General features: G+C 42.2%; 2 protein-coding genes across 2 annotated transcripts; one reads left to right on the forward strand and one right to left on the reverse strand.

The window, feature by feature from the left end:
* Positions 1 to 278: 278 nt before the first annotated feature.
* LTV1 (LTV1 ribosome biogenesis factor) lies at positions 279 to 16933 on the forward strand. The gene is made up of 12 exons (XM_081340783.1): positions 279 to 416; positions 3520 to 3651; positions 3963 to 4151; positions 4382 to 4469; positions 4906 to 5050; positions 5810 to 6053; positions 6594 to 6721; positions 7874 to 8010; positions 10080 to 10132; positions 11279 to 11479; positions 14773 to 14948; positions 16778 to 16933. The coding sequence occupies exons 1-11, from the start codon at positions 414 to 416 to the stop codon at positions 14884 to 14886; spliced, it is 1434 nt and encodes a 477-aa protein (XP_081196909.1). The 5' UTR covers positions 279 to 413; the 3' UTR covers positions 14887 to 14948; positions 16778 to 16933.
* On the reverse strand, positions 1537 to 1853 carry LOC308666948 (large ribosomal subunit protein eL39-like). The gene has a single exon (XM_081325972.1). It carries the CDS (start codon positions 1818 to 1820, stop codon positions 1665 to 1667), a length of 156 nt encoding a protein of 51 aa, XP_081182098.1. The 5' UTR covers positions 1821 to 1853; the 3' UTR covers positions 1537 to 1664.
* Positions 16934 to 17372: the final 439 nt, after the last annotated feature.

Here is a 17372-nt window from a genome sequence, read left to right on the forward strand (position 1 = left end):
TCTTTTCTACCAATACTTCCGCTGGGAATGGGAGAGCGCATTCTTGAGGCTTATTGTTTTGTTGGGATCATTCCCGGCGTGAACATGTTATTATTGTCACGGAAAGGGAAAAAAAAATCTGTGTACTCCATCCTCGCTTGACGATACTTCTAGCGCTGTCGGATATGTAGCCAGCTCATTTATTTGCTTGCCACCCTTTTCAACAACAATTGGTATATTCCAAGATGGCTAGAATTGCACCAACGAGATCGGAAACTGAGAGCGACAACTTGGGAAGAGCGATCCCTTCCCGGAACCGGAACACGTGAAGCAGCAAAGCTCGTTAGGTGGCGGAGTGGTCTGTTTGGCAAGTGGCCCGTGGGTTCCGTGGGTTATTCGGCGCTTGACGGTCATTCGCGTCGGAGACTCGCACAATGGTAAGCGGAGCGTGAAGATCAGGCTTGAGCGGGCTGGCAGCCTTGGGCTGCAGGTGTCAGTTCTCCCACCCTTCCACGGAGGAAGATGGATAATCTGGGAAAGAAATGGAGGGAGATGTCAGGAAATTCTTCCCATTGTCGTCTCACCAGTGGCGCGGCATGTATGAACTTGCTGTCCCTTTCACGGGGGGGACATTTCGGGATGGGTGAAATCCCAAAGAGAGGCACCGGCACACGATGTCCTGTAATGCCATTGAATGGCATTGAATCTGAGGCTGCATTACTTTAAAAACACAGCTCATGTAAATATTTATTTATTTATTTTTATTTTTATTCCATTTATATCCCGCCCTTCTCCGAAGACTCAGGGCGGCTTACAAGCTTAGCAGTAGCCTTCATTCTATGTATATGCCTGCTTATTAGGGTTTTCACACACACCCCCAAGCGGCTGTTAGACTGTGCTGGATGGACAGTTAAGGAAATTTTATTTATTGATTGATTGATTGATTGATTGATTGATTGAACTTTTATGCCGCCCTATCTCCCGAAGGACTCAGGGCGGCTAACAACAATAAAAAATATTGCTAAGCTTGTACGCCGCCCTGAGTCTTCGGAGAAGGGCGGGATATAAATGGAATAAAAATAAATAAAAAATAAATAAAAACAACAATACAAAAGTTAAAAGAAATTAAATAAACGGCCCCAAAATAAGTTAAACTAAACAATTAAAAATTAAAAACATTTTAAAAACCCCTGTCGTCAGTCCAGGTCAGCCTGATGAAAAAGGAAAGTTTTAAGGCCGCGGCGAAAGGACCGGAGATCCGGGGCCATCCGGAGCTCAAGGGGGAGTTGGTTCCACAGGGCAGGCGCTCCCACAGAGAAGGCCCTCCCCCTGGGGGTCGCCAGCCAACATTGTCTAGCCGACGGTACCCTGAGGAGGCCCTCTCTGTGTGAGCGCACTGGGCGATGGGAAGTCGTTCCCGGCAGCAGACGGTCCTGCAAATATCCCGGGCCTAGGCCATGTAGGGCTTTAAAGGTAAGTACCAGCACCTTAAATGGTATGGAGTCAAGGACAGATTGCCATTTGAAAACTTCTAATAATAAAATAATGGGGAAACAGTGGGGGGAAAGTACACAATACACGAGGAGATTCAGTCTTGAAAATAGGGCTCTGTTTAGAAGGGAGGCATCCTGGGGCACAAAAGCTGGCTGCCAGACAGACATGGCGAAGGTTGCAGCTGCTTCTCTTTACAGGCCCAGCTTGGTCCTTTTCCAGTGCTGCCTCTTGGAATTGTACCTGATCTTATTGCCAGTTTTCATGCGAATCCACTGTGGAATGGGATGGTTCTGCGTTTGCTTCTTAGCGAGGAACCGCTTGATCTTGAAAGTCTTATGGGACGACATCGTCCAACCCGGCCACCGGCTACCCCAACGGCAGCAGACAAAGAACAATAAAATAATGGGATATTTGGGCAGTTCAATACGATTTTGCCAGCAGGAAGCCTCTCACAGAAATCCAAGTGATGACAGATTCTAGATGATACACATATTTTATAAACTCATATAGCAACACTAAGGGACGTGGTGGCTCAGTGGGTTAGGACGCTGAGCTTGTCAATCAGAAGGTCGGCAGTTTGGCGGGTCGAATCCCGAGTGCCGCGTAACAGAGTGAGCGCCTGTTACTCATCCCAGCTTCTGCCAACCTAGCAGTTCGAAAGCACGTAAAAATGCAAATAGAAAAATAGAGACCACTACGGTGAGAAGGTAACAGCATTCCGTGTGCCTTTGGCATCTAGTCATGCCGGCCACATGACCACGGAGACGTCCTCGGACAAGCGCTGGCTCTTCGGCTTTGAAACGGAGATGAGCACTGGCCCCTAGAGTCGGAAACGACTAGCACGCATGTGCAGGGGAACCTTTACCTTTACCTATAGCAACACTGAAAATCTTAACTGTTTTTAGGTTTACAGGATATAATTATAGTTTTTCAGGGTTGCTATGTGAAGCTATTAAATATGCGTAGCTTCTAGAATCTGTCACCACTTGGATATCTGTGTGAGGTACCTATCTGGTAACGGTAGCTGCACATTGCACATGATATGAGACTTGACCAGGAAAAAGTAATCGTGACTATTCCCTCCTGTCTTCTTTCATGAAGATTGGAGCCACTGTGACACTTAAAAGTATTTGTTCACTTTCCTTTCCTAGATGCCGTTAGGGTGGAGTCAGATTCTTATGCTGAAGGCATTGTATTGGCTGCTGATTTATTTCCTGATGAGATATACTGTAAATTACTTATTACTTTTAAGATCTAAATGGTTTGTGTTAGGAATAACTGAGCAAAGATTTCCTTTATAATTTCAATTGTTTCCCCACCCCAATTTACTGAGATGAAACCTTAGCTCTTGGCAACCTGAAGTTCAGTCTTCTTTGTATCTACCAAGTTTACTGGAGCTGTGGGATCTAATTTCATTGTCTGCACTTTAGGAAAGCCTTAAAACAAATCTTTTAGTGAAAAGGCCTTTTGTTTTTATTGTAATTGTTGTCATTTTTGCTATTTGTGGCTTTGATTTGGTTTTATGCTTTTTATTACACACTAAAGAGTTATTTCAGTAGAATGCAGTATATAATGTCAAGTAACTTGAGAATCATCTCCTGAAAGAGATAAACCATAAAACGTATCAATGGGAAAAACATTCAATGTGGAAATTCTCTGCAGTGGGATGATCCACACATATCTGTGCCAGAAGCTGTCTAGAGTGCTGCAAACTACTCTGTGTTCTGGACAACCCTGGAAGCAAACAAACCATCCCAAAAAAGCTCAAATCAATCTATCCTGGTTACATTTAACCACATTTTAAAAAGCTAAAAGAATTCTAAATATTTGGTATGCATCAGTTAACTAAGTAAAGATGTAACAGATTTGTTTGTTGGTTTGTTTGTATGGCCTATACGATCGCCCTGATCAGAGTACTGTGACTCTGGGTAGCATAAAAAAATTTTTTTTTACAATTATATTCCTAGGGAGGATATAAATAACCCATTTACTTAGATAAGTAGTGAAACCCTTATCAGTCTTGTTCCATTGTCTCTTGTTTTGCAGCCCCACAGACGGAAGAAACCTTTCATAGAAAAGAAAAAAGCTGTAACATTTCATGTAGTGCATAGAAGTCAGAAGGACCCTTTGACGGCGGATGATAGTGCACCCCAGAGAGTTCTCTTGCCTACATTAAAGGTAATAAGAAATGACAAAAGCTGAAGAAAAGCAGCTTAAATGCTTATTTTAGGTGAAAGGATGGAGAAGGGCTATTCTGCCTGTGGATGGGCTTTCAGGAGGCACTTGAGTTGAGCATTGTGGGAAAATGATGTTGCAGAAATAATGTCAAGGCTCTCTGTATCTTGTTCCTAATAGAGGAATTCTGAATTCTCTGAACATCAACATTGCTGCAAAGATGTGTAGAAAGTAATTGGAATCATTGTGCTTTTTTTCTTTGTTTGACAGCAACATTAGCTAAATTCAGTAATTTCCCTCTTCAATGCCTTTAGAGAAATGATGAAAAAAGAAGAGAAGAACAGCGGAAATATGGAGTATTCTTTGACGATGATTACGATTACTTGCAACATTTGAAGGAAGCTTCAGGACCTTCTGAACTTGTTCCATCAAGCTTCCCAAATCAAGGCAGAATTGTAGTGTCTACAGAAGGGGAGGTAGAAGATGAAATTCAACACATTCCGGTAAGTAAAAATGTTCTTAAGTGCTGTACTGGCATTTCCTATAATTACGATATGTATGTTCAAATCAAACTAGTAGTACCTAAATTTAAAGTTTAATTTTTTTAAACAATGTTTAATTTTTAAAACAATTTTCACGTACTTTTTTTAAATCACCCATTGAATTATTTTGTGATAGACCTAACAAGTACCTCATTTTTATTCATTAGTAGTGCTAATTCTTTGTTCTTTAGGCTCCTACCATTAATCTGCCCTCCTCAGTATTTGCATCAGAATTTGAAGAAGATGTGGGACTATTAAATAAAGCTGCTCCTGTTCCAGGTACTTCATTTACACTGCATTCTTTCATGTGCACTTATATTTGATGTGAAAAATGAAACTTTTTCTTTAAGACCGTTTTAATCTGTTCTTCACGTTATTAATGTATATGTGATTGAGGAATTCTGTTACTATCCTAATCTGTAGAAAGAGATAAATTACAAGGGTGCATAAGATAGCTGTTGCTTGCCTTGAGGTAACACGTTATTTTAATCAAGTCAAGAAGACAATACTGATCACTACTCCATTCAATTGAACCTTAAAACACTTTTGAAAAATTATCAGGTTTGATCTGGGGGTAGTTTTCTAACTAATTGCTGATGTATGAATTATTTTTCCTGTTTGTTAAATAACACGTGTTCAGGGAAATGGATAATTCTGAGAAATGACTTAATCCTGTCAAAACTGCTTTTTAACATAGTGTTTTATCTAACAATAGGGCCTAGACCGGATCTTGATCCTGACATTATTGCAGCACTAGATGATGACTTTGATTTTGACAGTCCAGATAATCTGCTTGAAGATGACTTCATTTTAAGAGCTAATAAACCTGAAAGCCTAGAACTGGAGAAGGAACTCTCTTGGTAATGGAATGAAAAACATGTGACTATGTTTTTATTATCTTATTCATTTTTCTACTGGAAAGGGAATCCTAATACTGGGTGTATCAAAATTATTCCACTCTTTATACCTTTTTCAGGTCTTGATTGATTAACTACTATTTCATTCTTAGTTATACTGTACAGTAGTACTGTGTTTCCCTGAAAATAAGACCCGGTCTTTTTTTTTGCCTCTGAAAATGGCACCAGATCGTATTTTCGTGTGTGTGTGTTTCTTTTCCATTCACCTCTGGCACCTGCAGCCCCACCCAGCTGCCACTTCTTCTGCAGTCAAAGGAACAGCTTCGTTCTTCAGCTGAGAATGGAGCTCGGGCCTGCATTTTGCAGTCAGGCCTTTCTGGAAGGCCTCTGCAGCCAATAACCAAGCAATGGATTCAATCCATAGCTCGGTTCTCGGCTGCAGAGGCCTTCCAGAAAGGCCTCTGACTGAAATGCAGATCTGGGGACGCCGCAGAAGTGGGCTGGCAAGGAGAGGCCTAGCTGCAAGGCAAGTGGTACAGGGCGCATGGGGCAGCTCCACCCTCCCACCCCCACCCTAGCTTGATTTTTAGGTGTGCGCCTAGGGCTTATTTTGGGCCCACCCCGCAAAAAATCAAGCCAAGGCTTATTTCTGGGGTAGGTCTTACTTCTGGGAAAATACAGTACATGAAAAACCATGAACTATTAGCCTATTAGTAAAGTGAAGTGTAAATTTAAGGAAGCCAATGTATATGTTATTGCCAGCTTATCTGAAGATGAAGATGCATGGGAAGATATGGAGGAGGAAGAGGATGGAGAAGATTTTCAAAGTGGTGAAGACTATGATTCTGAAGGTCCTTTGTCAGATGACAGTGATTTTAAAGGGAAGATGAAAGAGTTCCTTTTCATGGAAGAAGAGACCAAGAGCCGTTTCACAGAGTATTCCATGACCTCTTCGGTCATGAGAAGAAATGAACAACTGACACTTCTGGATGAAAGATTTGAGAAGGTGAAATAAACTTACAACAGTTATTGTAATTATTGGCATATATTTGGAAAATGTTACTTAATTTTAATCCTGATCTCTTAACGCCCCTCTCATATGTAAAACTATTGCTCTGTCAATGTGCTTTTCGTTAAGAATTTTAAGTTGTATAATACTGTATCTAATGCTATCTTGACTTGTACCTTATTTCTTGTCTAAAAGAAATTAAAGTGTTTAACGCTTTAATATTTGCCAGTGATAATGATTTGAGATATTTATTTCTTTTTTAGTTTTCTTGCATAACACCCAGAATCACTTGTTTGTGAGTTGGGTGGCTATATAAATTAAGAAATTAAGCTCAATCACTGGGCTGACAGTAACTTTTGTTACATGGGCTTTTTTCATCAGTGGAAAATGGTCGTTATATAAAGGGGAGGGAATGTAAATTAATTGTCCTTGAATACATTTTAAATTTGTTTTTAAATACATTGAGGATTGTGATTTAAGTTTGCTATTGAAAGCATATGGAATTGATTTAAGTACAATAATTTGTTTTATATTTAGTTTTTCGAACAATTTGATGATGATGAAATTGGACCACTGGATAATGCCGAGTTAGAAGGTTTCATTCAAAGTGACAGTACTCGATTACAGGAAGTTTTGAATGACTACTTCAGAGAGAAAGCAAAGGAGTACGTAAAGTGTCCTTTACTGGGTAGCATGCTTCTTAGAAAATGTCTGCGTACCTGTTCAACAAGGAGCAGCTTATAGATAAAACACTGATACTACTAATGTTAAACCAGTGGTTTAAAGCATAATTAACTGTCATATCTCAGTGCTTAAAAAGTCTTAACTTTAGAAAGTAGTGCCTCGTACCCAAACAGCAGTGTAGCCATCTGCCAAGCCTTTCTTCCCTCTATGGAGGTTGAGCAATGACCGTCGTAGCTGGCAAGAGCTTCATCTTTTCTGTTAATGCAAAGAGGAGGGAATCTTTTTAATTACTGGTATCTTTTTATACGCATCTCTAGTGAGTTCAGCAAAACATCTAGTGATAAAATGAATATATTTCTTTAATAAATCATATGGCTCTGGCACATTTCAGGAAAGAACCCAGTTAAGACTTTGGTTATATCTGGATTGATTACTGATTACAATGTTAACAGGTCTGTGAACCAGTTGTTTAGCAACCAGTCTTAAGTTACAACACCCTCTCCAAAAGGTACTTATGACCCAGTTCCAAACCCCTATTATGGTCACATAGGGACGCGGTGGCTCAGTGGGTTAGGACGCTGAGCTTGTCGATCAGAAGGTCGGCAGTTTGGCGGGTCGAATCCCGAGTGCCGCGTAGCAGAGTCTGTTACTCGTCCCAGCTTCTGCCAACCTAGCAGTTCGAAAGCATGTAAAAATGCAAGTAGAAAAATAGGGACCACTCCGGTGGGAAGGTAACAGCGTTCCGTGCGCCTTTGGTGTCCAGTCATGACGGCCACATGACCACGGAGACGTCCTCGGACAAGCGCTGGCTCTTCGGCTTTGAAACGGAGATGAGCACCAGCCCCTAGTCGGAAACGACTAGCACACGTGTGCGGGGGAACCTTTACCTTTACCTTATGGTCACATGGACGCAATTTATGGTGTTTTTGCCCAAACCTGGCACTTATTTCAGGTTTCTCTCTGTAAAATTGAGTCAGTCCCATGGTGATCTCCTTAATGACCATAATTCTCAGATAATTAGCTAGTCTAAATAATACTGATTTAAGTAAAAAAAAGTTGCAGGTTTTTGAAAATGACAGTATTTTAAAACATTTAATTTATTTGCCTTATGCATCTTTCTTTTTCTTTGAAAGTTGTGTGAAAGTTGATGCTATTGAAACCAAGAAAGAAGCAGAGTTACCCTTGAATGAGGAAGAAGATGAGATTGAAGAAATGGTAACTTTAATAATTGAAGAACCAAAAGAAAAATGGGATTGTGAATCCATTTTGAGTGAGTATTTATTTATTTGCTCATATTTGTATTAGCTGCCCATATAGTGACTGGATGGCATACATAGTAATAAAGAATATACTGTATAAAAACCATTAAAAATTTCACCCATGTTTGGTCAAGTTCACTCCTCAGTGATCTCCAGAAACATTCCAGATGTCAACCTGTTTTAATCTGTTTCATCTCCCTCAACATATCCTTGAAACATGTAAAGTGACAGGATCATGAGCCAGGAGAGGTTGCATGGGCATGATCTAGTTCAGGGGTCCCCAACCCCCAGTCTGTGGACCGGTACTGGACCGCGACATGCCAGCAACCAGTCCGCACAAACAAGCAAAGCACCATTCATGGGATGCAGGCAGCACACAAAACCATGCACTCTCCAGTCCATGGAAAAAGCTTTCTCCACAGAACTAATCCCTGGTGCCCAAAAGGTCAGGGACCTCTGATTCTCGTCCAAAGCTGTTTTGTTCCAGCCTACGACCGGCCCTGTTTGTGTATCAGGGACAACCCCTTTTTCCTTTTTACAGTCAATAGGCTGGGAAAACCCAACCCAAATTTATTTATAGTTCAAACAAACAACAGAATATTTCCTTCAATAAATGAATCAAAATATCAAACGAGTCAACAAACAAGAGTTAAACAGAAGTATCAAGAACAGACCAGGATTCTCTTAGAATGTCTCCAAATGGTTGCCTTCAGCAACCAGCCCCGCCCACACCTTCCCCTTTTATTATCAGTCCCAAGGCATGGCTTCTCACTGCCTTCTCCTCTCACTGACTTGCCTCATTGATTTGCTCTACTCTGCTCTTCTCTGCTGGATTGCCTTCTTCTTCTAGCGTCTCTAAACAGATTCAGCTGTGACTCCTCTTAAGTCCGACACCTCATACTCACACAGCTGAGCCTCATGAGGAACATGACTGGAGGGGCCAGGCTGAGAGTCCTGCAGTGCATCAGCACCTGCCTCTTGACACCAAAGGCTCTCCAAACCCCTCCTCCTCCTCCTCAGATTCATTGGACTCAGCTGCTGGGAGCACAGGCTGACACTGAATTACAACAAAAGCCTTGCCTCTTATTCCAAGCGACAGCCAGAACTAGAGTGTGCTGCAGACCATTAAGAACAACCCCCAGCTCCCTCTGGAAGCCTTTCGGTCCCTCAGTTGCCGTAGATGAACCAATCAAACAGGTCCAGCCTTCCTGTGGTGGAGGGCAGCATCAGAGAATTTCATGGTTACCATGACAGAAGACCCACAGAGAGATCTTTCAATTCCAGATCACCTTACCATTGCTGCCACAACAACAGAAAAACAACAATAGGTCCTAGATGACCTGGGATAGGCCCACAGTTGTCATGGGACCCTGGAGCCCATTCCTAAGGCATGCAGATTGAAATTCCCCAGGCCTGGGGATTTCCAGTGCCAAACCCTGAGATAGGAGTCAAGGAGCTCAGGCAGGGATGTTGCTATGCAGCAGGGTGCAGGGATCTCAACTGATCATTAGACCCCAAATTAATGAACAGAATCTCACATCCAGTAACTTGTGAAGCTGTGCCTTTGAAAGCCATAAGAGACACCCATATAACAATTGCCACCCCTCACCCTAAATACTTCACCCAGAACCCAAATAGGCACATTTCCAAGATAAATTTCCAGACGCAGTCACATCTCAACAATCTACACCAGGTCAGCCATAAAAGAAGGTTTTGTTAATCTGGCATTTAATAGCAACAGCAATATGCAGAGTTACCTAGTTTGGTGATAAAACATCTCTACAAGAAAACAACCAAGCTCAGAGAGTACCATGGACCCTTCATGTGGAATTGTGAATATTTTTATAGGAATAATGCTGGTTTTGCTAAGAATCAGGTTTACTAATTTCCTTTTAAGCAGGTTTTGCTTTTTTTAATATACGGTACTTAATTATCATACACGTTCATTAGCTTCAAAGACCTTCATGATAATTTGAGTTTTAAACATTGTTTATTAATAAAGTGTTTCAGACATTTCAAATCAAAAGTTCAGGAGAAAATTAGATTCTTAATAAGCTAACCTTTATGTCTTCTCTTTAAGGTACTTATTCAAACTTATACAATCATCCAAAACTTATTGAGGTGCCAAAAAAGGTGAGTGGAAGTTTCCATTACACTTTTAAGGACTTCTTATTACAGTGAATGGGATGCAAAGAACTATTAGAGGTATATTCAAAAATCTGATTAAGGGGATTTTTAATTGCAAAAGCCCTTGACCTACCACCATAACTGAGCCCAGAATTATGGCCGTAAATTTTGCTGGAAACTGGAAATAAATGCCAGAAACTTGCAAAAAAAACCCCTCACCAATTGACTTCCCGTTAGATCTAACAGAGTAGACATGGTTTCTATCAGCCAGGGATTTGCATTACATGGGCCCCAGAAGGCAGACCTTCTCTGCCATGACATTCTCCTTGTAGCACATTCTCCCCCTCCTCCCCCCCCCCAGGTTAAGCTCATTCCTTCCATGCTATTCTTTAGGAAGTCCTTCAAGACCTAGTTATGTCATCTGGCCTTGGGGTTTTTGAGAACTGTAGTTGGCTCCACTGTGATTGATATTCTTGCTCTCTACGTGGGATTTGTATCGTTTAAAATGTTTTGAAAGTATTTTTATTTTAATTATTTCTTTTTATCCATTTATGTTTTTATCCCTTTGTATTTTATTCAATTGTTGTACATCATCCAAAGTTATTTTGTGTGAATTGAGCAACCATATAAGAGTGGGTGTGGATGTGTAGGAGAGAGAGAAAAAAGAAAGAAAGAGAGAAAGAAAGAGAAAGAAAAAAGAAAGAAAGAAAGAAAGAAAGAAAGAAAGAAAGAAAGAAAGAAAGAAAGAAAGAAAGAAAGAAAGAGAAAGAGAGAAAACTTGCTGTAGAAATAGTGTACAGTTTGTGGTCTGTCTCTTTGAAAGTTAGTCCTTTACTAGTAGTACTCACCTCCAAAATCTAGAAACATATAAATTAAGGTTTAGAGAAGGAGGGAGGGAGGATTAAGTTGGATCCAGCTTGTAATTTATTAAAGTGCTGAACAGGAATGAATGAGTGAATGAATGTATACTGCATGTATAAGGAATTAACATATCAAACATGAATTAACATAGGGACCAATTTTTCCCCCCAGTGACATCTAAACATTTTGTTCAGTTTATTACCTGGCTTAGTATTTTGGCTTCTGCAGGCTTCATTGACCCAGTTAACTCATTGTTTTAAAAAATTCATTAGTTCCATGTATTTTTTATAGCTTAAATCAATTAGAGTGTCTAAGAAGACAGGAATCCCTCTAGATGTTTTGCCTCAGAGAGGATCTACAGCTAAACAGGCTGAGCGCATGCAAAGGATTAATGACTCTGATTTGCCAAGAGCATCCGCTCAGCCACGCTCTAAAGATGAGAGTAAGGAGGATCGGAAAGCTAGGAAACAAGCTATCAAAGAAGAGCGAAAAGTAAGTTTTATTTAAATTGTTTAAAATAAATGTATTTCATTAATTAACTTTATTAACCTTTAATTGACTGAAGCAAGGGGAATAACTACTGTTAGGTCATAACTCACAAATATATATTAAATAACTGGAATGTTGTGTAGTGTATATATTATTCCCACAGGATGGAGCTCAAAATAGATTATTACAGGATTGCCATTTAGGCACTTGTTGCAAGACTTTGTTCATTCTGAGCCTTTGCTTTCTTGACTTCAAAAAGTTCTGGAAAAGTTCTGAAAAATGTAGTGATACAGTTATTAAGAAAGAACAGAGATTTTGTAACATTATGTCCTAGACCCCCTGCACCAATTGCTAATAAACTTCCAAGGCCAATTCAAGGGGCTGGTTTTAATGTGTAAAAACTGTACAAGGCTTGCCGCTTACATACTTAAAGGACTATCTTTGCCTGTCAGATTCAGGCTATCTTGTATGGTGTTTTTTTTCCTCAGAGGGAAATGGCTCTTGGGAAGTGGAAGGTACGGGACCTGCAGGCATGCTTTCTCAATGGCAACTCTCACCTTATAGAATACCTCCATTTAGGATTTTGGTTTGCCCTACTTAAGGCGGTAGAAATAATTCTGTTCCATCTGGCTTAGATTAGCTCAGATGATGGTCATGGGCTGCTTTTGTAGTTTAGGGAGGGGTTTATGGAAGGAATGACAGTTGCCTTTTGGCCTTGTTTTTCTCTGTACTTTTTTTCATAAATTATCCTCAGTTTTTAAAACTGAGGAGGTGTATACAATACTAGTTGAGTAAAATACGGATTATCTTTATTTATTTATTTATTTTTATTTTATTACATTTATATACCGCCCTTTCCCAAAGGACTCAGGGCGGTTTATAGGGTGATTAAAAACAAAAATACAAAAGTTAAAAACAATTTAAAAAATTATATCCGTCCCTGAACAAATAAAACCCCAGTTAAAATTAAAATTAAAATTAAAATTCTCAGCCTGGGCCAGAGAGCTCGAAGAGCCAGGTCTTCAAGGTCCCGGCGGAATGAACGGAGGCCGGGGGCAGTCCTAAGCTCCACTGGCAGCTGGTTCCAGAGGGCAGGCGCTCCCACTGAGAAGGCCCTATCCCTGGGTGTCGTCCGCCAGCAATCTCTTACCGGTGGCACCCTGAGAAGACCCTCCCTGTGGGAGCGCACTGGACGAAGGGAGCTTGATGCTTACATGGTTCAATAGTAGTAATTGAGAACTCAGCCAAACTATTTTGTGGCTGTGGAAAAACTTGTTGATTTGAAAAAAATAAATAAATCCCAGATCAGAGGATTTCTGGATGTTAATTAGCAAGTCCTACCCCTTCCACCGTAAGTTAGTAACTATAAAAGGGGGACCCTTCTCCCTCAACAGACTAAGGAAAGCGTGCAACGGATTAAACCTTGCCTTCCACCTCCTGTCTCCCCAATAATCCATTGTGGGGATCCTAAAGGTGCTTTTTTCATGGACTTTCTTGTTTTCCTTGAAGACGTTTCGCTTCTCATCCAAGAAGCTTCTTCAGCTCTGATTGGATGGTGGGGAATGACAGGATTTATACTCCTTGCAGATAGCTGGTCATTTGCATTCTTTTAGCGTGAATCATTGAAGCCCCTGGAGGCTTATCTGTGTTGTCAGGCCATCTGAGTAGTGCCTGGAACTGTTGAAAGGACTTTATTGTAGACTGGAGATAGATGATGTTGTATCCCTTTCCCTCTGTTGAGAGAGGGCTGTTCAATTTTGACATAGATGGCCTCTTTGACCCTTCTTTCAAACCAGCAGTCTTCTCTGTCCAAAATGTGGACTTTGCTGTCTTTGAAAGAGTGGCCTTTGTTTTTTAAATGCAGATGGACTGCTGAAAATTGTCCTGATGGGTTTGCTCTCTTATGTTGTGCCATGCATTTATGAAGTGGTGGTTTTGTTTCCCCAATGTAAAGATCTGCATATGGCTCAATCCATTGTACTGCATATACCACATTGCTCAGTTTGAGCAATGTGGTATATGCACAAACTGAGCAACGTTTGGGACAACCATGACCTGGATGACTGAGAATCTCCATAGACCTCCATTGTGGGGAGTTCACCCCCCCCCCCTTAGTCCCTTGCAGTGTTTTTTTTTCTCCCTCTTAGTCTCTTGTGGAAAATATTTCTTTAGGAAGAAACAGGGAGACATGAGATGCTAAGAATGGTAGATTGCCCTCTTAGGCAAGATATGAATGGAATGGTTTGAAACGGCGTTTATGTTCATTTGATTAGATCATCTCTAAATTGCACACACTATGCTGCGTGGGGTGGAAACTCCTGGTTTACTACTGTAAATGCAGACACATACATAGTGAAAATAAAAAACGAAGATATGTGCCTTGCTTTAAAAAGTGTGAAGAGTATCACTTCAATATGAGCCAGCAGTGTGCTGCAGCTGCCAAAAAAGCCAACACAGTGCTAGGCTGCATTAACAGAGGGATAGAATCAAGATCTAGTGAAGTACTAATACCACTTTACAATGCTTTGGTAAGGCCACACCTGGAATACTGCATCCAGTTTTGGTCACCACGATGTAAAAAAGATGTCGAGACTCTAGAAAGGGTACAGAGAAGAGCAACAAAGATGATTGAGGGACTGGAGGCTAAAACATATAGGGAACGGTTGCTGGAATTGGGTATGTGTAGTTTAACGAAGAGAAGAGTGAGAGGTGACATGATAGCAGTGTTCCAATATCTCAGGGGCTGCCACAAAGAAGAGGGAGTCAAGCTATTCTCCAAAGCACCTGAAGGCAGGACAAGAAGCAACGGATGGAAACTAGTCAAGGAGAGAAGCAACCTAGAACTAAGGAGAAACTTCCTGACAGTTAGAACAACTAACCAGTGGAACAACCTGCCTCCAGAAGCTGTGGATGCTCCAACACTGGAAGTATTTAAGAAGAAACTGGATAGCCATTTGCCTGAAATGGTATCGGGTTTCCTGCCTGAGCAGGGGGTTGGACTAGATGACCTCCAAGGTCCCTTCCAACAACAACAACTACTACTACTACTACTACTACTACTAATAATAATAATAATAATTATTATTATTATTATTATTATTATTATTATTATTATTATTATTATTATTATTATTATTATTATTATCTGAAAAATTAGACCTTTCAGTGCATCAAGCCTCACCTGCCAAGAGTTCTGAGACAGATATTGCTAAAATTGTATCTGCAATGCTGATTGCTTTGAGAACATTTGCATGGAGTGATATATATATTCATATTGTAAATTATTTCCCCATTAGGAACGCAGGATAGAAAAGAAAGCAAACAGGTCAGCCTTCAAGCAGGAGAAGACAAGGCAAGAGAAGGAGCTGCTCAACGTGAAACAGAATCTTCAAGGACTCAGGCTGTCGTAATGGAAGAACGGCTTCTTGTCAAGGACGATGGCCACTTCTGCCTGGTTGCTAGCTGGAAAAGATACCGTATATACTTGAGTATAAGCCGAATTTTTCAGCCCACTTTTTGGGCTGAAAAATTCCACTTCGGCTTATACTCCAGTCAACAAAAAAAACTTACCGAGGACTTGTGCGCGGCCGAGGCTTTGGTGCTTCTGGGATTGCGCGCACCTCTCCCAAGCCACCGCCGTCCGGAGACCTGCCGAAGTTTGGGGAGGTTTGGGGAGGTGCGCGCGCACCTCCCCAAACCTCCCCAAACGTCGGCAGGTCTCCGGATCTCCGTGCCTTGCCTGCCTGCTTCTTTCCGCTGCGGCAGGTCACGGAGGCAGGTCACTTCTTTCCGCTGCGGAAAGAAGCAGGCAGGCAAGGCACGGAGGTCCAGAGACCTGCGAACATTTGGGGAGGTTTGGGGAGGTGCCCAAACCTCCCCAAACGTCAGCAGGTCTCCGGATCTCCTCCCCAAACCTCCCCAAACGTCGGCAGGTCTCCGGATCTCCGTGCCTTGCCTGCCTGCTTCTTTCCGCTGCAGAAAGAAGCAGGCAGGCAAGGCACGGAGGTCCGGAGACCTGCCGACGTTTGGGGAGGTTTGGGGAGGTGCCCAAACCTCCCCAAACGTCAGCAAGCCATGTTCAGGAGCACATATAATATGATCCAAATCCAGACTTTAATGGACTAACCACACAAAGGTCTGTTAGATGGACAAATCTATCATCTTACTTTTTACCATATTCAGATTTTATTTTATTTTAAAGAAACCCTCTCCTCTGAAATTTCTTTCCGTTCTATTCAAGAAGAAATTTGTCCCTTTAGAACAAGGATTTTCATTCCTGGATCTCCGTGCCTTGCCTGCCTGCTTCTTTCCGCTGCGGAAAGAAGCAGGCAGGCAAGGCACGGAGATCCGGAGACCTGCTGACGTTTGGGGAGGTTTGGGCACCTCCCCAAACCTCCCCAAACGTCGGCAGGTCTCCGGATCTCCGTGCCTTGCCTGCCTGCTTCCTTCCGCAGCGGAAAGAAGCAGGCAGGCAAGGCACGGAGATCCGGAGACCTGCCGACGTTTGGGGAGGTTTGGGGAGGAGATCCGGAGACCTGCTGACGTTTGGGGAGGTTTGGGCACCTCCCCAAACCTCCCCAAACGTCAGCAGGTCTCCGGATCTCCGTGCCTTGCCTGCCTGCTTCTTTCCGCTGCGGAAAGAAGCAGGCAGGCAAGGCACGGAGATTCGGAGACCTGCCGACGTTTGGGGAGGTGCCCAAACCTCCCCAAACGTCAGCAGGTCTCCGGATCTCCATGACCTGCCTGCCTGCTTCTTTCCGCTGCGGAAAGAAGCAGGCAGGCAGGGCACGGAGATCCGGAGACCTGCTGACGTTTGGGGAGGTTTGGGGAGGTGCGCGCGCACCTCCCCAAATCTCCCCAAACTTCGGCAGGTCTCCGGACGGCGGCGGCTTGGGAGAGGTGTGCGCGATCCTGGAAGCACCGAAGCCTCGGCCGCGCACAAGTCCTCGGTAAGCTCCGGGCGGTCACTTGCTTCGCGTCTCCTGAGGGAAGGGGGGGCGACTGGAGCGGGTGTGTTTCCTCGCCTGCTGGGCGCCGCGATTTGCCCGGGGAACGCGCGGGCCCGAATGGCAGCGTGGAGCGAGGAAGCGGACAGCCAGGGCTTCCCCGAGAGCCGCGGCCACACAGGGTATTCCTGTGTATTCAGGCTTGCAAAATGGCGGATCGAGCCTCTGCTGGCGGCGGAGGCTTGCAGAACGGCGGATCGGCTTATACTCGAGTCACGAACTTTTTCCAGTTTTTGGGGGTGAAAATGGGGGTCTCGGCTTATACTCGAGTCGGCTTATACTCAAGTATTTACGGTACTTTCAGTTTATCATATCAGAAGCGTAAAAATAATGGCAAAATCTAACCACCAGTGTTTACTTACATGTAAACAGTTTTTTGCTTACCACAAGAATAAAATCTGTAATATATTTCTTCTATTGCCACAGCAATAATAAAAAATTTTCAAATTCATTTATTACCTTTCATTATAATAAAAGTAATTCGTTTTTATCTTTTAAAAGAATGGCACACCCAGTAGCTTTATATGGCGCTGAATGCTGGCCAATCCCCAAATGCATTGAGTGCTCTTTACACGCCATGAAGATTTATTTATTTATTTATTTATTTATTTATTTATTTATTTATTTATTATTTATTTATATATTATATTTTTATACCGCCCTTCTCCCAAAGGACTCAGGGCGGTGTACAGGGCAATAAATATAAAAACAAAATACAAAAGTTAAAAAACGATTAAATATTATGCCCAAGTTTAAAACAGTAATTAATTAAAACATATTAAAACCCCAACCCTAACCCATCAGACCAGGTCAGATTGCTCAAATAAATAAGTTTTTAGATCGCGCCGAAAGGAGCGAAGGTCGGGGGCCATCCGGAGCTCAACCGGCAA

Source organism: Vipera berus (assembly GCF_964194415.1).
Source record: "Vipera berus genome assembly, chromosome: 1".
Classification (NCBI taxonomy): Eukaryota; Metazoa; Chordata; class Lepidosauria; order Squamata; family Viperidae; genus Vipera; species Vipera berus.

Coding starts and splice junctions, on each gene's coding strand:
- LOC308666948 (XM_081325972.1), bottom strand. CDS start 1,820: ATGTCGTCCCATAAGACTTTCAAGATCAAGCGGTTCCTCGCTAAGAAG.
- LTV1 (XM_081340783.1), top strand. Junction 5,051..5,809: donor CTGGAGAAGGAACTCTCTTG/GTAATGGAATGA, acceptor TGTTATTGCCAG/CTTATCTGAAGATGAAGATG. Junction 6,722..7,873: donor TTCAGAGAGAAAGCAAAGGA/GTACGTAAAGTG, acceptor TTTCTTTGAAAG/TTGTGTGAAAGTTGATGCTA.